Below are 19,352 nucleotides of genomic sequence, written 5' to 3'. Positions count from 1 at the left end.
ATATTTTTGAACCACATTTTGTTTGAGCTGAAGTCGCATTTTTGAGTGCTCGTTGAATAACGTGGAGGTCATAATTTGTCCGTTTTTATGGCCATTTTTTGGGAATGGGCGATTTTTTTTCAACCATATTTTTGTCAGTTTTTAATCAATTCTGGGTGAATCTTTGTTTGCTTTTTATCATTTGTCAGATTTATTATGTTCTTTTAACCCTGTCTTTTTTGTATTTTCATATGATCTTTTTTTGGACATTCTTGTCAGTTTTATCATCTTTTTGTCATTTTTTTTCCATCAAATTTTTGTTCTAAGTTTTGCTTGATTTTTGTGTTTTGTGAGCATGCTCTTTTTGCTCTTAGGTTGTTTCATCAACAAATAGTTTCATTGTCCACATTTAATTCATATTAGTGGTGGACAAAAATGTTGCCATTAAGTCTGAACAGAGACCCACCACATACACACACATTCACAAACAAAAGATGAACATGTCATTATTAACCACAATAACTGCATTAAAAAAAAACAAAAAAACTTTAATTTGTTCCAGGTGGTGAGCATCATAAAACATCTGTTCGGGCAATGTTTTCAGTTACAAGTATAAATAGAAATTACGTGTAAAATCACCTTTAATTAGTTCATCTATCCATTTTCCACTGTGCTTCTCCTCATTTGGGGTGCAGGCTACATCCTGGACTTGTCGCAGGGCACATCCATGTACGGTGGAGAGAAGCATTGAATTCACGCCGACTATATGTACGTCTATTTGGAGCTGCAAATTCCCAACCCTTGTGTCGGTAATTGGCGCATTTTGTTAGGTTTTTATCTACTCGTTTTAAAATTGTAATTTTATGTGTTTTCATGTCCGAGGTGTGTTGCCTTTTTTTCCATTTTTTGGATAGTTTTGACTGGACTTGTCGGATATTTGTATTTGGTGTCTGCTTATTAAAAACAAAATGTTTTTGTCCCAATTTGTATCCATTTTTGTTCAATTTTTCATCTTTTTTGTCGTTTTGTTACTTTTTGGGAAATTTGGTCTCCTATCTTCTAAATAGCTTCTTTTAGTCTTTTCTCCGTTTGTCATTTTTAGAGCAATTTTGTTATGTTTGTATTTGCCTTAACTTTAAAAAATCTTTTTAGCTACTATTCTCCTTTTTGTCAGGTTGGGTTTGAATTCTGTCTTGTCAGGATGGAAACCCAGTCCAGGATGTAGACCACCTTTCACCCAAAGTCAGATGGGATTATCAGTAAGTCATTGTGCTACCAGCATGTTGAAAAGATTTATACGAAACACTACAGGACTTGAAATAAGTCGACAGGTGGTCTGGCGCGCTGTTTAAAGTCCTGCAGTGCCATTATTACTGGTTTTGTATCCGGTACACACGTGACTGTAGACTTGCGTCTTGAAAGTGAATCTTTTATGACAGGCGTCGCAGCTGAAGAGCCTCTCGCCGGTGTGTGTCCTCATGTGCATGGAGACGTAAGTCTTGGTGGAGAAGCCTTTATTGCACACGGGGCAGGTGAAGGGTTTCTCCCCGGTGTGCGTCCTCATATGCGTCCTGACGTCTCGCTTGCAGAAGAAGCAGCGGCCGCACACCTCACAGCTGAAGGGTTTCTCGCCAGTGTGTCGCTTCATGTGCGTCTTCAGGTGCGCCTTGGTGTTGAAGCGTTTGGCGCAGACGGAGCAAGCGAAAGGCTTGTCGGCAAAGTGGCGCTTCATGTGCACGCTCAGGTAGTGCTTGAGGGAGAAGGACTCGCTGCACAGCGTGCAGTTGAAGGGCTTTTCCGCCGAGTGCGTTCTCATGTGGATGGTCAAGTCGCCGTTGCGGGAGAAGCGTTTGCCGCAAACGGTGCAGCCGAAAGGTTTCTCCCCGGTGTGGATTCGCATGTGCCGGTTCAAGGTGGCCTTCTGGACGAAAGACTTGCCGCATTCGGAGCAGATGAAGCCCGTGTGGGGCGCGGCGTCACCTTTGGGGTTCTTTTTGTGGTCCGTTTCCGAAGAGTGCGGCGTCGTGTCGTCCGCTTGCGATCCCCCGCATTCGGCATCCGTGGCGGTGTGCGTTTCCAATTCCTCTTTTGCGGAGAAACCCTTGCCGCACGCCGAGCAGCTAAACGGGAGGTCAGCGTTGTGCTTTCTCATGTGCGTGATCAAATATCTCTTGACGGGGAAGGTTTTGGCACAGACGGTACATTTGAAAGGCTTGTCGCCAGTGTGCTTAACCTGTACGTGCACTTTCAGATCGGACTTGCGGGTGAAGCATTTGGCGCAGAATGAACAGCCGAAAGGTTTCTCCCCGGTGTGCGTGATCATGTGTCGGTTCAAATGTCCCTTGTGGTAAAAGGTTTTCCCACATTCAGAGCAGATGAAGTTACTATTGTCACCGTCCCCGTCGGGCCTCTTATCCGCCTCTTTGGGGTCGTCGGTGTGATCCGTATCAGAGGACCGAGACATTGCGTCGTCATCGTCGTCGTCGTCATCTGAAAGCGGAGCAAAGTTGCTCACTACTTGTGACTGAACCTGACTGGAGCTGCTGGAGGCTTTTGCGTTTTCCTCCGCGTGTGTTGTCACGTGCAAAGCCAGACATTCCCGACTGGAGAATCGTTTCATACAAAGCGAGCAAGCAAAAGGTTTCTCGGCCACGTGCGTCCTCATGTGGTTGATGAGTTTGTACTTATCTCGGAAGCCTTTAGCGCAAACTGAGCAGGAGTACGGATGCTCGCCCGTGTGGATTCGCATGTGTCGGTTCATGTGATGCTTCAAGTAGAAGGTTTTGGCACAAAAAGAGCAAGCAAAGTGTTTCTCACCCGTGTGGGTGATCATGTGGATCTTTAAGCTTCCTTTGTGCGCAAACCTTTTGCCGCATTCGGAGCACTTGAACTGTTTGTTGTCCTCGTGATGTGTTGGACTGCCTTGGGAGTTCTTTTCCAAAGCTTCCTTGGCGTGCTCGCTGTGGTCCGTGTCAGATGAGTGTGACATCACGTCATCCATATCTGACAGGGGAGCATCAGCTTCTGTGTTCTGCTCACTTTGACCACGATGAAGCTGCTGCTGAGCTTCGGCACCATCGTCTTCACTTTTCACATGCACGCCGCCAGTCAACATGAAGGCGGTGACGTCCGCCTGGTCCTCCTCTGGCTTTTGAAGCTCTTCCCCATCCCGACTGCTCCACGCTTCCTCCTTAATGCGAGGGGGCTCTGAAGGCTCCTCCGCCTTGGAACGCCACTCCCGCCGCAAGGCGGGAGTCTCTTCTTGACTCTTGACCAACACTTGCTGGATGTCTGAAGAGAACAAGAGACACGGATTAGATGTGAGGGTTTTCTCACTCTCGTCACTTCCCAACTGGACTACTGAGACAGTCAAAAAAAAAAAAATCAATACAACAGTGTCCTGAATTACAAGGGCCTCAAATTAGGAGGTTTACCAATTACGGGTCATTGCCTGGTCTTTTTTTTGTGTGTGTGTGTTTAATAAAATAATGTGCCTCGTGTAGTCATTATTGGGCTTTTACTACAATCATCCTACTTAACATTTGTATGTTACATTACTTTATTGAAAGGGGGCACCTATGCCTTTTTCTGTAAAACATTCCAAACAAACATTCATTGTATTTTCCAAATTATGATGATTTTCGTCATTCCAGGATTTACCTCGTTACACGTGGTGACTGGGATTGATTAATAAACGAATTGATTTGAAATCATGATGCTTTCATCTTGAAATGATCGGTCTGATAACGTTGGTTTCGTGTAACATTTCAAAATGAAGGCAAGTCCCTGGATGAGGGTGACGTCACATTTCGCACGTCACTGTCAGAAATGAGCACACACTTTCCGATGCTGTCAAACCTGGTAGGGCCAGTCAAAATGGTGGCTGGCTCGCAATGGCCGACTGGAACTAATCACGAATTAGTCCCAATGCGCCATTTAAGCAAACGATACAAGCTACTTCGCCTACTTTGCAAGGAACTGACAGACACGGAAGTTTGTGATTGAATACACGAGGTGAAGTAAACCTGTTGAGTATGCACCAGCTTGAGGTTTGAGAGCAGCATCCAGTAGTTCGCGTTGTCTCACGTTCTCCGCTTTGGTTCGACAAAGTTCCTCCTCGTAGTCCGCCAAGGTTTGGTCAAATAGTTTAAATATTTCTTCGATGGCCACGTTTAGTCGCTGTTTGACCAGCTCGCGCAGCATTCTCACTTTACACATTTTCCCACCGCGTTCAAATCCCGCTAGCTGTCGTCTTGTTGAGCGATGTGCGACGCACTTCCGCCTTTTTCTTCTTCTCTGGTAATTGAGCGACAGCGAAGATCCACGGCGTAGCGTTCCTGCCATCTTTCGGGTTTGCTTGAGCACTATGAATTATTTTCCTTCGCTTCATGCTCCAAAAACGTTTTCTTTTTAAGATTTATGACGTTCTAAGTGTTTTGTTTAGTTTTGCTCCAGAATAACATTTCATATTGCATTATTACGGTCAGATCGTGATACTGTATTCTATGAAAACGTGAAACGCTTCCGTACATACTTGCCTAAGTCAATTTTGAACATTTGCGGGAAGAAATCACCCCCCCAGCCCCCCAAAAAACTTAAGTATTATTATAATATTTTTTTTTTAAAGGAACGGATCGGGCAAGTCTTTTATAGATGTTTTTTAAATGTAAAAACACGTATAAATTGTTAATTTTAAAAAATAGTCATTTTAATTGTATTTATAATGCACAATATGAAAAAAAATAATTGTGTGAAATTTTTAAAAAACTATCCATTTTTATATACTTTACCATTTTTAAAGTGAGGTAAACATGCATTTTAAATTAAAATGCATGTTTACCTCATTCATTGAAGAAAAAAAAAAGTACAAAATTAAGAACGTAAAATTGTGGCAGCGTCTCACCCAAAATCAGCTTGGGTACGTTGGCTCCAGCTCACCCTTGAACCGGATGAAAGAAAATTCGTGGAAACTAAAGGTACCTTGAAGCAAACAAGCAAAACTGAAACAAAAGGCAACTCACACAAATGGGAAACTGCTCAAGAACAAATAGGCACAATAACAACAAACTTGAGTCAATGGAGCTTCATATTCATTGTGTTAAGATGCTATGCTATTAGGAATGCTTATTGGTCATGCCCATGCATTTTATTTCTAAATACGTAAACTTAACTGGAAACAATGTGCGGGGAAAAAAAAGACAAAAAATTGTGAACAAAAAAATTTCTTTCTGACACAGATGAGGATTCGCCCATGTGTCAAATTGCCGCAGTGTAGTGCCAAATACTGCCAAAAACAACTTAGTACTTGTCAGATTTTTTTTTAATGTCTTTAGTATCAGTGATTGGTATCGGCAGCATCCCAAAAAAAATCGATGGAGAAGTAATTTCGGAGATGCGAAGATTTCACCCGACAGCGTTGATACATTATTCCCACCTCGACTTATCAAACTGTTTGTCCGTCACTTCAGAATGCGTCGACGTGGCCGCGGCATCCATTATGAAGCAGCGGTGTTTGTCCAGCTGATACTGATAAGAGAAGCTCTGGCGGCATGCGTCGCAACCAAATGCCTTCTCGCCCGTGTGCGTCCTCATGTGTATCATCACATTCTTCTGATCGGTGAATCTTTTATTGCACACATGGCAACTGAACGTCTTCCTGCGGAAATGTATGCTCATGTGCAGCTTCAAGTCGTCACCCCGGCTGAAACTTTTCAGGCAACGTGAGCAGGCGAAGGGCTTCTCTCCGCCGTGTGTCGTGGCGCGTCTGTTCAAAGTCGCCTTGTCGCGTTCCGAGCGGCTCAAGCGGTTTCCGTCGCCTTGCGTTGTCACCCGAGGTCTCGCGCGTAACGCGGCCGCGTGCGTTTTCATGTGTATCATCATGTACTTCCTCAGAGTGAAACCCTTGGCGCAAATCACACAGTTGAAAGGCTTCTCGCTCGTATGCGTGGCCAGGTGGTTCTTCATGTCGCACTTTCTGTAGAATCGTTTAGCGCAGAATGAACAGGCAAAATCTTTCTCCCCCGTGTGTATGATCATGTGCCTTTTCAGCGTCTTCTTATAGGCGAACGTTCTCCCGCACTCGGGACAGATGAAGCGATTTTTGGCGCTTTTAGAGTCCGAAGGTCCTTTGGCATCATCGCTGCGATACGTATCGGACAGCGGCAACATCATGTCGGGCGTGTCTGATGGCGGAGTGAAGTTGTTGTCCAGTGAGTGCCTGTTCGCAGCGGCTTCTCTGTTCCCGTCACTTTGACTGCCCTGAAGCTGTGACGACTGATCTTTGTCTTCCTCGCTCTTTACATGGATGCCGCCGGCCCATGTGAAACGGGCAACATTAGCTTCTTCCTCCCGCCTGTGAAGCTGCTCCCCATCCCGGCTGCTCCACGCTTCTCGCTCTTCCTCTTTAATGTGGGTGGGCTCTACTGGCTCGTCCTGTTCAACCCCGGCAACCTTTTCTTGACTCTTCACCAACACCTGCTGAATGTCTGCACCACACGAGGGAAACGCACATCAATATTACAAAAGATTGGCTCCAGAGAATCTCGAGCGATTAATTGAACTTTTCATTTAAAACAAGCTAGCTCCATAAATCAATCAATCAATATCCCATTCTGAAACTGAACAGCCAAAAAGATGTGCTGAAACACAGATACTAAATGACAGTCATGTGTTCCTCAGGCTGTTTCCATTGACAATTAAGTATTTTAACTGTGCATAATGTTAAAGTGGCTTGCAATAATATTAAATCGTTTTTAATATTGAAGATGAAAAGCCTGTGTGACACGTCTTGTCAAATCTTTCACGTAACTGACGTTATGAGACAGTTAATTGTATTCCCCCCCCCCCCAAAAAAAGAAGAAGAAAAGCAAACAAAGGTAAGGTCGCCAAACCTGCTCTGCGCAGTCGAACCTGAGGATTGAGAAGAGCGTCCATGAGTTGGCGTTGTCGTTCTCTCTCCTCTTTGCTTCGACAAAGTTCCTCCTCGTACTCCGCGATGGTCCTCTCAAACAGTTCAAATATCTCTTCGACGGCCACGTTCAGCCGTTGCGTCACCAACGTTCTCAGGATTCGGACTTTACACATTTTTGTACGCAGAGTTTACTCGCGTGTTTTGGTTGTGTGTTGCTAATCAGCGCCAACACTTGGCTCGCGCTAACACAGGGCGGATACCTCGGCGCTCGTATAGGACGTCACTTGTATGCGACACACGGGAAAAGGACTACATTTCCTGTGGCAGATATTTACATTTCACAGCGAGACCGACGTGTGTAGCAGAAACAGTATATCTTCTTGTTTTGTAAAACGTTTTTAATTAAGATGAGATACAAAGAAATTGTAAGTGTTTTTCAGTAATTGTTTTTTTTTTCAAATGTATTTTGTGTGAGGAAAGATAATTGAGTCGAGGCACATAAAATGAGAGACGCTAAAAGTTCATACAGGTGTTTTTTTATTATACGTATGTCAACAGTGGATACATTTTTTTGGACAAATTATGTTACAAAAACGTTGATATATAATTTTCCAGCTTCAACTACTGTCGATGTTGACTTCAGAACATAACATCAATAATTAGTGTCAAACGTGAAACGTAATTCTCCTTAATCAGCGTACAGTAATCCCTGCATATTTGCACTTCAACAGTCACAAATGCACCTATTTGCATTTTATTTCTATGAAAGTTACACCCATCGATTCCCTGCAAAGCTCCCGTCTAATTAGGAATAGGTGTCCACAACGTAGGTTGAAGTGATACATCTTAACCGAGAGACAAGCTTTGTATGCCGGAAAGGAGCTAAGTTTAGCCTGGGTTGTACCGGTGAGACTTCTATGCATATACAAATGAAATCATTAAGGCCTGACCGATATGGATTTTTTTTTTTTATGCAGGAAAAAAAAAATACAGATTATCAATCAATTGGCTGATTAATTTAAACAATATATAATGCATAAAAAAATACCCCCAATGCACTAGAATGGGCATCGAATATACGCGGCTGTTCGTTATTCATGCGCCAGCCTGATCCTCATTCCAAACTGTAACTGTAATTGTTCAAATAAACAACTTTTATTTTCTCGGTTCCCAGATTGCCTTGGGTGGGGTAATGCGTTGAATAAATGAAATTCAAAGGACAATAATCCTTGTCATAGATTTAATTAAGAATACAAGGTTAAAGGTATGGATTTTTGTATCATAAACAATGAGACCAGTGTACAATGGCTGTAAATGGTTAGAGGACATAAAGGTAAAAACAATCACTCATTAGACCGATTATTTTGGCTGATGTTTGAAGAGCCATAAAAGGCCGATTTTAATTGCCATGCCGGTTAAACGCTAGAAATGTAGCTCAACAGGTTTGGTGCATGTGGTATAATTATGGTTTCAACTCTGACTACAGGCAAATTAGCAGTTGCATTGTGTCCCCAGTTACTGTTGGCCCTCAGTATGACGTTTAATGTGCACGGTGAGTGTTTCTTGACGGGAGAAACATTTGCTACAAATGGGGCAGACAAAAGGCTTCTCCCCCGTGTGTTGTCTCAGGTGTACGCTGAAAGACGAACTGCCGGAGAAACCTTTGCCGCAAACGGTACACATAAATGGTTTCTCCTCAGTGTGTAATCTCATGTGAATCCGCAGCGACGAGTTACAAGACAAACCTTTCGCGCAAATTGGACACGAATACGGTTTCTGGCCGGTGTGTTTGCTCATGTGGCTCCTCAAGCCAAACTTGTCGCGGAATCCTTTCCCGCAAACCGAACAAGAATAGGGATGCTCGCCCGTGTGGATTCTCATGTGCCTGTTCACATGATGCTTTAAGGAGAATTTCTTATCGCAAACCGAGCACGCAAAAGGTTTTTCTCCCGTGTGCGTGACCATGTGGTTTTTCAAAACGCTTTTGTTGACAAACGTTTTACCGCAGTCGGAGCAGACGAAGAGTTTTCTTTCACCTTTGGAGTTGGAAGCTTCTTTGTTGTTGTCGGTGTCGGAAGAGTGTGACATCAGGTCTTCCGCATCAGATAATGGCGCCATGATGTTTGCTTGCGAGCAAAGATCTTCGCAGTGTTCTCCGCCGGCTTCTGTTGTCAGGGTTTGACTCGAGCCGCCGCCTCTGTTCTCCTCACTTTGATGCCGCGAGGAGTGAGCGTCGTCATCTTCCGTCTTCACACAGACACCGGACAACGTGAACGCGGTGATGTCCGCCTCCGGTATGGGTGGACTCTTCCATACGTCCTCCTCTTCCTCTTCCTCTTTAATGTGGGGGAGCTTTGCTAGCACCTCCTCCTCCTCCTCCTCTTCTTCGTCCTCCTCATCATCTTGACTCTCCACCAACACCCGCTGCACGTCTGCACAACACAAAGAAAGAATAGCAATGTCTTAGTTAGAGCTGATTTTTTTTTTTGTTTTGTTATTTGGTGCCGAGACAGGTTGAATGCTTAAGAAGTGCAGTCCACTTGTTTTCATATTGATTCACGAAACCATAAGAGTTCAAATGAGACATCTACATCCAACATTGTTCGCAATATTGTTGTAATGTGACTTGTGAATTACCGACATGTTGACAATTGTCCCTTCCTCACCCGAATCTTTTGTTAATTGATCTATTTTTGTCGTAATGCTGAGTGTAAACAAGCAAGTCAAAATGGTGGCTGTTTAACTGCAATGGCGGACAGGTGAACTTCAAATCGGTCAAATATAAACTAAAAACCACACTGTAGGATTATGTGAGGTGCATTTCAAAACAAACCTGATGCGTGCAGTCCGGTCTGGTGGTTGAACACACTGTCGAGAAGTTCGCGTTGCCGCACGTTCTCCTCTTTTGTTCGGCAAAGTTCTTCCTCGTACTCGGCGATGGTTCTTTCGAACATTCCGAAAATCTCTTCGACGGCCACGTTAAGTCGCTGCTCCACCAAGGCTCTTAAAATTTTCACTTTACACATTTTGATACACTCGCGGTGGTTCCCTGCTTAGTGACGGGTACGAAATGTGGCCTCTTTTTCTTTTCTTCGTGTAGAAATCCGCCGTTGTGTGGGTTGTGCTGACCCAAAACGCCCACGTAGACAGTTCCGCCCAAAAAGCCATCCTGCGCATGCGCACATTCGGCCGCCATCTTTGGGGGATCTACGGTACCCCTCTGGGGATGAAATGCATTACAATTTGCCGATTGCGATATGAACTTAAAGGAAAAAACGATTCGGTTTAGAGAAAAGAAATATAATTCGGTTGTTGAATAAATAGCTTCATAATTTTTGTAAGAATTTTCCTCAAAATGATGTGAAAATTCTATGATTATGAACACATATTTTCCATTTTCACATACCAGGACACGAATGTCTCATTTCTGTCGAGGGATAACAAACAAAATAACAAAACGAACAGGAAGAGTGCAACTTGCTAGACAGGGAGAAATAATACTCAAGACAGCACAGAAGTCTTTTCAGGAAGATTTATTAAATGTATGACAAACACAGCTGAGAAATAACCAGGAAAAATAACTACAGCTACAGGGCACATACTGGAAACATACATTAAGACAGATGGATAGATAGATAGATAGATAGAGAGATGGGTTCATCCATTTTCTGAACTCATCAAGGCGTTTGAATGGATGGACATGGCATCCGCGTCGATGATGGCGCACCTGTGCTTCTCCAACTGATACTTGTACGAGAACCTCTGAGCGCACACGTTGCAACTGAAGGCCTTCTCCCCGGTGTGCGTCCTCATATGTATCATCACGTTCTTGTTACTGGAAAACCTTTTGGGACAGAGCGAGCAAGTGAAGGGCTTGACGCCCGTGTGCTTGACCTGCACGTGGAGCTTCATGGCCGACTTGCGAGAGAATCTCTGTGGGCAAATGGAGCAGGTGAACGGTTTCTCGCCCGTGTGCTTGACGCGGATGTGTATCTTCATGTTCGACTTGATGGGGAATCTTTGAGGACAGAAAGAACACGCAAACGGTTTCTCCCCGGTGTGCGTTCGCATGTGGATCTTAATATCGGAGTTTGTGGAGAATCTTTTGGCGCAAACGGCGCAGCTGAAAGGCTTCTCTCCGGTGTGCGTCCTCATGTGTCTGTTCAAAGTTCCCCTGTGGACAAAAATTTTCCCACATTCGGAGCAGATGAACTGTTTGTTGTCAGCGTCACGTGTGGGTTTTTTATCAGTGTTCGGAGGTTCTTTTGGGTGGTCATTGCGATCAGAGTCCGAAGAGAGTAACATCATGACATCCATGCCTGGAAACGCAGCAACGTTGCCCGGTCGTGCATGGTCTCCTTTGGATTCTCTTGTTATTCTCCTGCCTCTGTTCTTCTGTTTTCGACTGTGACGAGGCTGTGAGGACCAACCTTTGTCTTTTTCACTCTTCAGACTGACACCTGTGGGTGCAACCGTGTTGAGGTCCTCCTCCAGCACTTGAAGCTGCTCCCGATCTTGACTGCTCCAGACGTCTTTCTTTTCCTCTTTCATGTAGGCGGGGTCTGCTGGCTCCTCTTCTTGACTTTCCACCAACACCTGCTGCACATCTGTACCATACAAGACACCAGGTAGCTTAAAGTTTTTGTTGTTTATTCAGTGGCTGCCTTTCCAGCAGCTCCTATATTTTGTTGTTCTACTTCTTCCTTTCATGACTTTGCTGCTGTGAATAGGGAATTTCTCCATTGCGAGACTAATAAATGTTTTCTTATCTTAAATATTACCATGTGGGGTTGATTGACAACAAAGTGTAAAACAAAGAGAATGCACAGAATTGCTGCCACACCAGTAAAAAGGTGAAAAGTGATCACTTTAATCGAGATGAATTTCACAATGACTTCTGTGGTTGGCAAAAAAAAAATGGAAGCAATTCCTTACGGTTCAAGGCCTTTTTGTCTCTAATGAATCAAAATTATTAACTGCATTAATAATGCTGCTCTTCTCTACTACCACAAAAAAAACAAGCATTAGTGATTAGATCTATGTCACATTTGAACTTTAACCCTCTACGTAGGTGGACGTGCAGGGAGCGAATAATTTACTGTATTAGTCAACACACCTGCTTCGTGTGGTGGAGCTTGAGGCTTGAGAACAGCGTCCGATGGTTCACATTGTCGTCGCTCCTTTTTCTCTTTGGCTCGACTAAATTCCGCCTCGTACTCGGCTATGGTTCTTTCAAAAAGTTCGAAAATCTCCTCGACGGCCACGTTGAGTCGCTGCTTCACCAACGTTCTCAGCATTTTGACTTTGCACATTTTTACACGATAGCTTCTAACTGTTAATATTGACTCCTTTTTTTTTAATGACAACGACCCACAACGGGACGAAGTTCCGCCAACAAGCCACACTGCGCATGCGTACATTGAGCGCCATCTTTGAAGGTTCTACGGCATGCCCCGCGAGACAAAAAGACCAAAAACAAACACTTTGGCAATTTGTCGAAAGGACGCCAATATATTCTTTAACTTTAATAATAATTATGAAGAAAATAGTCACTTTGACCTTTGTGCGCCCCACAATTTACTGAAATAGAAAGATAACTTTGTTGAAGATAACGGGCAACCTAGAGACTATCTATCTATATTCGTCATTTAATAAGATAAGAGTAATGTTTTCAAGAACACCTGATATTTATAGGACTGAAGTCATGTTAAAGTTGTCTATTTTTAATAAGTAAATTGTCATTTTATGAGAATAAAATTTAAAAAAAAAACTTTTCAGTTTAGCTCATCAGCATGAGATCTTAAGAGTTATTTGGGTCCATTTATGTGAAATAACACCAAGCCTCGTAAAAGTATCATTCGAAATAAATTACATTTTCTTCTCCAAAATATACAGCTTAAAAAAATGGCGACTTTATTAAAAATAGAGATACCTTTTACTTGACGGTATACTTTATTTACATAATAGCAACACTTTAAAGTTCTTAAATTCTTATGTTAGTCTCTTGAAATGAGAAGTGTTGTGAAGCTATAAATGATTGTCAAATTTGTGTCTTTAAACTATGAATGTTGGCAATCATAAGTATTTCATGGAGTTTTCAATTATCTATCACAAAGAGCGGAGATCGCTGTATATCACCTTGAAATATAAAACGTTCATTTCAATGATTGTGTACGACGTCAAAATGATTTCTTAAGGTCCCGAAGCTTCACGCGTCATCAGGCTATCCGCTCCTTGTGCGTCCTCATGTGCCTATCCATCTCCGCTTTGGTGGTGAAGCGTTTGGGACACAGCAGGCAGGCAAAGGGTTTCTCCCCGCTGTGTCTCCTCATGTGCAAGGTCATGTACTTCTTCGTGGCGAAGCCTTTGTTGCAGACGGGACAGGCGAAGGGCCTTTCGCCCGTGTGCTTCATGCGGATGTGGGTCTTCATGTCCCACTTTCTGGAGAAGACTTTGACGCACAGGGAGCAGCTGAACTGTCTCTCCCCCGTGTGCGTTTTCAGGTGGCGAATGAAGTGAAACCTGCGCTGGAAGGTTTTGGCACACTGTAAGCAGCGCAGCCGCTCCGGGTCGACGTCTTTGGGGTCATCGCGCGTCTTTGGGGGTTCCGCCTCGGGAGATTGCTCCATTGCCTCGACATTAGTGACTTCTTGCGAGTCCGCTTCCGTGATTGGGTCTTGACTGGAGGTGTCGGACGAGTGTTCTCTCGTGTGCAGTAAGAGCGATGCCAAACTGGAGCAGATCTTCCTACAAACCGTGCAAATGAAATGCTTCTCCTCAGAGTGTTTTTTCAGGTGCTTGATCAAGCTGGGCCTGTAACGGAAGCGCATGGTGCAAATCGAGCAGGGGAAGGGTTTCTCCCCCGTGTGCACCATCATGTGCTTGATCATTTCCGAATTGTCCCGGAATCTCTTGATGCAAACGGGGCAAGTGAAATGTTTCTCCCCGGTGTGCGTTCGCATGTGCCGGTTCATGTTGCCCTTATGCACGAACGATTTGCCGCACTCAAAACACATGAACGATTTCCCGAATTTGTTGTTGCTCGGCGCCTTTTTTTTCGGGAGCCCGTCTCCTCCTCGTGAGCTGCCGTCCGACGGACGACTCGTTCCCTCGCCCGCGTGCGTCTTGATGTGCAGCACGAGGCATTTCCTGCTGGAGAAGCTCTTCTTACAAATGTCGCAAGTGAAGGGTTTAACGGCGATGTGCGTTCTCGTGTGCATGATCAGTTTGTACTTGTCGGCAAAGCCTTTGGAGCACACCGAGCAGGAGAAGGGATTCTCCCCTGTGTGGATTCTCAGGTGGCTCTGCATGTGATGCTTCAAGGAGAATCTCTTGCCGCAATAGGAACAAGCGAAGGGTCTCTCTCCGGGGTGTGTGATCATGTGGTTTTTCAAGCTGCCCTTGTGGCCGAACGTCTTGCCGCACTGCGGGCACTTGAAGTCGTTGTTGTTGTCGTTGCGATGGTTCGTATCACTTTTCAACTTCTTCTTAGCCTTCGCTGGCTTGGCGGCAGCGTCGCGTTCGGCGTCAGATGACGTCACCTCGTCCATATCGGACACCGGAGCAAATGAGTTGGTGCTCGCGGGCTCCGGTGCATTTTGACTGCGTACGCCGCCATCTTCGCTCTTCACGGGGTCGGCGCTCACCGCCAACATGTTGATGCCGGCTTCCTCCTGATTGCACCACTCGTCCATTTCTTCCTTTTTAATGCAGGGAGGCTCCGCCTGCTGCTGCTCCTGCTCCTGCTTAGAGTCACAAGGAACCTCTGCTCGACTCTCCACCAACACCTGCTGGATGTCTGCGAGACAAAAGGGAAATATTTCATTGCCAACTTTCAGATTAAGTTATGATTTCACACTCTGAGTGGCCCTCAATTCATTTTTGAAAATGAAAATGTTGATTGCAGCAGAGCGGTTTTAAGATGTAGTGACAGTGGTTGCCAATTAACAATATCGGAGCGATTATGCATTACAGGATATGAAGATAAAGTACGACGGAACGGATTCATGTAATTCCAATACATTTAAATAAATAATCAGATTTTTGTGAAAGTTAAGGGTTGCTTTAAAAAAAACAAACATCTTTCAATATTCTGGCAAATATATGTGATTTCTTTCATCTCCAGTGCAGGGCTCTGATTCCTACTTAAAGATGTGTGTGTGTATGTGCGTGGGTGCGTGTAGAAGTGAGTCTCTGGTTTTATACTTCACACTCTGATATCGGCTTTCGGCTAGCGCCTCACACGCAGGTGTCGTCCTGCCTGCCATAAGCCGTCAATACCGCCTTTGATGGCCGTTGTAAAAGGGGTTCCTGTTTACCGCAGCTTCTTATCACCTCTGACTTCCGAATCCTTCTATCAATGTGACGTTCTCAACATACCAACCAGATACATAACAATCTTCCATTTACCTCCTGTCAAATATCCATTACCTGCTTAAATGTTCAACGGACCAACAAACATCACTGTGGCAAGTCATGCTAATGCTAACCAAGCACATTTGTGACCTGATGTACGGTATATTTCAGAGTGTAATTTGAGGATGAACGGGAACAGCGGAAAAAAGCTCCTTTTGGGGTGTGAAGTTTAACACCTGGGATTCCCCTCACAACCTTTTGTGGAAAGTAGCTCGCAACCGGCTAATTATCAGTTCGCTGGAAGCCAAGTCTGGGTGTGCTTGTTCGGTGTGATGACACGCAAGAACACAAACCCTGTGTGAATTTTATGTCGTTCAAATTCCCTACTGATGACCACCACAGTGCATATAAAAAGTCTACACAACCCCAGATCACACGTCACGTATATCGAACAAACAGTTGAGTTGAAATGTCTCCCCGTCAACAAACCTGCAGGGGGCAGTCCAGCTTGATGATGCTTGCAAACATTCTCGAGCAGCTCACGTTGTCGCTCGTTCTCCTCTTTGGTTCGACAAAGTTCCTCTTCGTACTCCGCGACGGCTCTCTCGACGAGTCCGAAGATCTCTTCGACGGCCACATTTAGCCGCTGTTTCACTAACTCTCTCAGGATTCCGACTTTACACATTTTGGCATGAAAAACTCGTGGTGCTGCTATGTTGTACGTCGCTACGTTGTCTGTGTTTAGCTAAAATGATAATTTGGGAAAGTCAGCTTCGACTATTTCAATCTTAACAAAGGTGATTTGATACGACGTCTCCGGTAAAATCCGACCATTTAAGTAGGATATGAAACAAAAAGTAAAAATGCTCCGTTGGCTCCCAGAACGGCGGTGACCCAATCTGCATCAGGAACTATCTGACAACAAGCCACACTGCGCATGCGTATAATAGCGTCGTTATGAACGATATCGACGGTGCGCCATTATGTCCATAATTATCGAGAGGAGTATTTAGGCTTTAATTAAAATAATACTTGTTAGGAGTAATTTGGAGAAATAATATAGATCTAATATAGAACAGCGTCATTAGTCAATGTATCTGCCGTGGTGGAACACTGTCAGTTTTCCTTGCATGGTTGTTCGGCCGCCATTTTACGACAGGTAACACGGAGACGCCATCACCTGGAAATGTTTGTTTTTGCACATATCAGAAACGCTTATTTGTATAATAATGAAATTCATATGGACTTTTGAAGCACTGATTTAGCACGCCTATAGTTTCTGAAAGTCAACTAGATCTATTTGGGGAAAAACATGGTATAACTTCTTTAAAACTTTGCGATTGTAGCGGATCAGAAAATGTATAGATGGATGGATTGATGAATGGGTCGAAAAAAATTCCAGACTACGATACACATGTGACACAGTCTTAATGAGAACAACGTATGCAGTACACAGAAAGCAAAGCGCTGGCTCCACATAATAGACGAAGGCGACCATTTCTCATCTTGTCTAAAGTGTCGGAGCTTGTTCCAAAGTCATGTTGTACATGCGTACATACAATCAAGCCAAACTTGAGCATTTTTCCTCCCTTACGATAAGTTGCCAAAGGCCCGATTGCCTGCACAAGATTATCCAAAACATCATCCTAAAAGGCCCGGTAGTCCAGTGGTTAGCACGTCGGCTTCACAGTGCAGAGGTACCGGGTTCGATTCCAGCTTCGGCCTCCCTGTGTGGAGTTTGCATGTTCTCCCCGGGCCTGCGTGGGTTTTCTCCGGGTGCTCCGGTTTCCTCCCACATTCCAAAAACATGCATGGCAGGCTGATAGGATGCTCTAAATTGCCCCTAGGTGTGAGTGTGGGCGTGGATGGTTGTTCGTCTCTGTGTGCCCTGCGATTGGCTGGCAACTGATTCAGGGTGTCCCCCGCCTACTGCCCGAAGACGGCTGGGATAGGCTCCAGCACCCCCCGCGACCCTAGTGAGGATCAAGCGGTTCGGAAAATGGATGGATGGATCATCCTAAGAGTTTCTTCTTCATAGTTCCACCAGTTTGTGGCACCAAGCTGCCTCTCAGAGGTCAGTCCTGGTACTACAACAGATTGGTCGACTGCTTTGAGGGAGGAGGCTCACGTTTAACAATATTGGTTGCACGCGTATGTTTAACACCTTAACTAGTCACGTTGCGTCATTGTGTGCACCAGAACATTTGTGTTTGTTGACATGGCACTTCCGAGTGAATCGTTTGTCGCACACGTGGCAACTGAACGGTTTCTCGCCCGTGTGCGTCCGCCTGTGCCTCATCATGTCCCCCTTGATTGTGAATCCCTTGTCGCAAAACGTGCAGGTGAAAGGTTTCTCCCCAGTGTGGCCCCTCATGTGCGTCATCATGTTCCCCTTGCTCGAGAACCTTTTGGCGCACACCGAGCAGGCGAAAGGTTTCTCCCCTGCATGCGTGCGCTTGTGGGCGATCATATCTTTCCTGCTGGAGAAGGCGGCCGGACAGGCAACACAAGCAAACGGGGGCGCCCTGCTGTGTTTTCTCAGATGCGTCAACATGTTCTCCTTCAGGGAAAATCTCTGGTCGCACACCGAACATGCGAAAGGCTTCTCTCCGGTATGCGTGCGTGCATGCCGCGTCAAGTGTGTCTTGGTGGAGAACGTCCCAGCGCAGACAGAGCAGGAGTATGGCTTCTCCCCTGTGTGGGTTCGCATGTGTAGCAACACGTTGCCCTTTGTGGTGAACCGTTTGTCGCACAAAGAGCAAATGAAGCGTTTCTCTCCGGTGTGCGTCCGGGCGTGTCGCGTCAAGTGCGCTTTGGTGGAGAACCTCGCGCCGCACAGCGAGCAGCCGAAAGGTTTGTCGCCGATGTGACATCTCAGGTGAGAGAGCAAGTTCTGCCGGTGGCGGAAGGTTTGCGCGCAAACCGAGCAGTTGAAGGGTTTCTCCTCGGCGTGACACCGCATGTGGGAGAGGAGGCAATCCTGCCGGCTGAAGGCTTTGCCGCATGCTGAGCAAGCGAAAGGTTTCTCACCCGTGTGGCGTTTCATGTGGCGGTTCAAAATCCCCCGGTCGCCAAACGCTTTCCCGCACTCGGAGCAGCTGAAGTGTTTTTTAGATTGGCTGTTCTCCTCGGGAGGTTCTCTGCCGTCATCGCTATGAGCCGTGATGTCATCAGATGAGTGTGACATCACGTCATCCATATCTGACAGTGGAGCGACGCTGTCTGGTTGTGATCCTCCACTGGGTTCTCCACCTTGCAATCCTCGGCTGCTTTTCTTCTCCTCACTCGGGTTGTAAAGAAGCTGTGAGGGCCGAGCTTCGACGTCGTCCTCACTCTTCACAAGCACAACAGTCAAAGGAAAACTGCTCATGTTAGACTCCTCCTGCTCCACATCATGACCGGTCCACACATCCTCCTCTTCTTCTTTAATGCTGGGGGGCTCCGGCTCACCTTGACATGCCATCATTAGGCGCTGGGTATCCACATGACAGATAGAAAGCAAAGTGATGGTTAGAAATTGGAAGTAACAACCTTCAAGTTCATTCACAGTAGTTGAGTCAAAAGATGGGGAGCTTTTGGCATATTTTTGTGTTTTTTGGTCACTTTTGTTTGCAACATATGTTTTTTTTAAAAATCTATAATTACCTGACAATCAAGCACCACCTATGTGAGATTTCTTCCTTTTTTGCCTGTTTCTGTTGTTTGTCGCTGTGCATTAAAAACAGAGTAGCATTATGGGAAAGAATCATGGCGATGCAATTAACGGACAGCAAACGAAACTTCACTTTTTTCCCCCCCTCACACAATGTCAAACACCAAACGTGCTTCCTACCCGAAGAGGTGGCAGCACTGTTTGCAGCTAGCATGCTATGCTAAACGAGAGCCTCCCAAGGCTAAAAAGAAGAGCTTATCGCAAATTCCTCCTTAAACAAAACGTCCCTTATGTGTGTACCGATTAGACACACAAATACAACAACGATAATTCAAGTAAAAATCAAAGGAATACAGACGTTATATTGTCGGCTGCCTCTCTCTGATGGCTGATGTGCTAACTTCCGGGTTGTTCTTCTTCGGTGGTCGTATTTACATGATGGTACATCGCCGCCAT

General features: G+C 45.1%; 6 protein-coding genes across 8 annotated transcripts; all 6 read right to left on the bottom strand.

Moving 5' to 3' along the window:
- Positions 1 to 373: 373 nt before the first annotated feature.
- On the bottom strand, positions 374 to 4,323 carry LOC147203040 (uncharacterized). 2 transcript variants are annotated; one of them, XM_086114945.1, is made up of 2 exons: positions 4,005 to 4,323; positions 374 to 3,270 (listed from the first exon to the last, which is right to left on the bottom strand). In XM_086114945.1, exons 1-2 carry the CDS (start codon positions 4,321 to 4,323, stop codon positions 1,328 to 1,330), a joined length of 2,262 nt encoding a protein of 753 aa, XP_085971071.1. In that variant the 3' UTR covers positions 374 to 1,327. The 2 variants fall into 2 exon arrangements, with proteins under 2 accessions (XP_085971071.1, XP_085971072.1); XM_086114946.1 differs by having other exon boundaries at positions 4,020 to 4,254.
- Positions 4,324 to 4,890: 567 nt separating this feature from the next.
- On the bottom strand, positions 4,891 to 7,138 carry LOC147203039 (uncharacterized). The gene is made up of 2 exons (XM_086114958.1): positions 6,870 to 7,138; positions 4,891 to 6,464 (listed from the first exon to the last, which is right to left on the bottom strand). The coding sequence occupies exons 1-2, from the start codon at positions 7,060 to 7,062 to the stop codon at positions 5,404 to 5,406; spliced, it is 1,254 nt and encodes a 417-aa protein (XP_085971084.1). The 5' UTR covers positions 7,063 to 7,138; the 3' UTR covers positions 4,891 to 5,403.
- Positions 7,139 to 7,405: 267 nt separating this feature from the next.
- Positions 7,406 to 10,033, bottom strand: LOC147203038 (uncharacterized). Its single transcript, XM_086114967.1, has 2 exons — positions 9,723 to 10,033; positions 7,406 to 9,321 (listed from the first exon to the last, which is right to left on the bottom strand). The coding sequence occupies exons 1-2, from the start codon at positions 9,913 to 9,915 to the stop codon at positions 8,405 to 8,407; spliced, it is 1,110 nt and encodes a 369-aa protein (XP_085971093.1). The 5' UTR covers positions 9,916 to 10,033; the 3' UTR covers positions 7,406 to 8,404.
- Positions 10,034 to 10,406: 373 nt separating this feature from the next.
- LOC147203037 (uncharacterized) lies at positions 10,407 to 12,640 on the bottom strand. Its single transcript, XM_086114959.1, has 2 exons — positions 12,006 to 12,640; positions 10,407 to 11,496 (listed from the first exon to the last, which is right to left on the bottom strand). The coding sequence occupies exons 1-2, from the start codon at positions 12,307 to 12,309 to the stop codon at positions 10,547 to 10,549; spliced, it is 1,254 nt and encodes a 417-aa protein (XP_085971085.1). The 5' UTR covers positions 12,310 to 12,640; the 3' UTR covers positions 10,407 to 10,546.
- A 182-nt stretch (positions 12,641 to 12,822) lies between these two features.
- On the bottom strand, positions 12,823 to 16,150 carry LOC147203036 (uncharacterized). Its single transcript, XM_086114948.1, has 2 exons — positions 15,734 to 16,150; positions 12,823 to 14,687 (listed from the first exon to the last, which is right to left on the bottom strand). The coding sequence occupies exons 1-2, from the start codon at positions 15,927 to 15,929 to the stop codon at positions 13,108 to 13,110; spliced, it is 1,776 nt and encodes a 591-aa protein (XP_085971074.1). The 5' UTR covers positions 15,930 to 16,150; the 3' UTR covers positions 12,823 to 13,107.
- A 505-nt stretch (positions 16,151 to 16,655) lies between these two features.
- On the bottom strand, positions 16,656 to 19,301 carry LOC147203035 (uncharacterized). Of its 2 annotated transcripts, XM_086114954.1 has the most exons (3): positions 19,255 to 19,295; positions 18,890 to 18,952; positions 16,656 to 18,716 (listed from the first exon to the last, which is right to left on the bottom strand). In XM_086114954.1, exon 3 carries the CDS (start codon positions 18,708 to 18,710, stop codon positions 17,418 to 17,420), a length of 1,293 nt encoding a protein of 430 aa, XP_085971080.1. In that variant the 5' UTR covers positions 18,711 to 18,716; positions 18,890 to 18,952; positions 19,255 to 19,295; the 3' UTR covers positions 16,656 to 17,417. The 2 variants fall into 2 exon arrangements, with proteins under 2 accessions (XP_085971080.1, XP_085971081.1); XM_086114955.1 differs by lacking the exon at positions 18,890 to 18,952 and having other exon boundaries at positions 19,255 to 19,301.
- Positions 19,302 to 19,352: the final 51 nt, after the last annotated feature.

This window comes from Hippocampus guttulatus, chromosome 7, assembly GCF_054856545.1.
Source record: "Hippocampus guttulatus isolate MCC_2025c chromosome 7, RoL_Hgut_1.0, whole genome shotgun sequence".
NCBI lineage: Eukaryota > Metazoa > Chordata > Actinopteri > Syngnathiformes > Syngnathidae > Hippocampus > Hippocampus guttulatus.
Note: the sequence above shows the minus strand (reverse complement) of the source record. Positions and strands in the feature narration are given on the sequence as shown.

Coding starts and splice junctions, on each gene's coding strand:
- LOC147203039 (XM_086114958.1), bottom strand. CDS start 7,062: ATGTGTAAAGTCCGAATCCTGAGAACGTTGGTGACGCAACGGCTGAAC. Junction 6,465..6,869: donor GGTTCGACTGCGCAGAGCAG/GTTTGGCGACCT, acceptor CGTGTGGTGCAG/ACATTCAGCAGGTGTTGGTG.
- LOC147203036 (XM_086114948.1), bottom strand. CDS start 15,929: ATGTGTAAAGTCGGAATCCTGAGAGAGTTAGTGAAACAGCGGCTAAAT. Junction 14,688..15,733: donor AGCTGGACTGCCCCCTGCAG/GTTTGTTGACGG, acceptor TTTGTCTCGCAG/ACATCCAGCAGGTGTTGGTG.
- LOC147203040 (XM_086114945.1), bottom strand. CDS start 4,323: ATGGCAGGAACGCTACGCCGTGGATCTTCGCTGTCGCTCAATTACCAG. Junction 3,271..4,004: donor AGCTGGTGCATACTCAACAG/GTTTACTTCACC, acceptor TGTTCTCTTCAG/ACATCCAGCAAGTGTTGGTC.
- LOC147203038 (XM_086114967.1), bottom strand. CDS start 9,915: ATGTGTAAAGTGAAAATTTTAAGAGCCTTGGTGGAGCAGCGACTTAAC. Junction 9,322..9,722: donor GACCGGACTGCACGCATCAG/GTTTGTTTTGAA, acceptor TGTGTTGTGCAG/ACGTGCAGCGGGTGTTGGTG.
- LOC147203035 (XM_086114955.1), bottom strand. CDS start 18,710: ATGATGGCATGTCAAGGTGAGCCGGAGCCCCCCAGCATTAAAGAAGAA.
- LOC147203037 (XM_086114959.1), bottom strand. CDS start 12,309: ATGTACGCATGCGCAGTGTGGCTTGTTGGCGGAACTTCGTCCCGTTGT. Junction 11,497..12,005: donor AGCTCCACCACACGAAGCAG/GTGTGTTGACTA, acceptor TGTATGGTACAG/ATGTGCAGCAGGTGTTGGTG.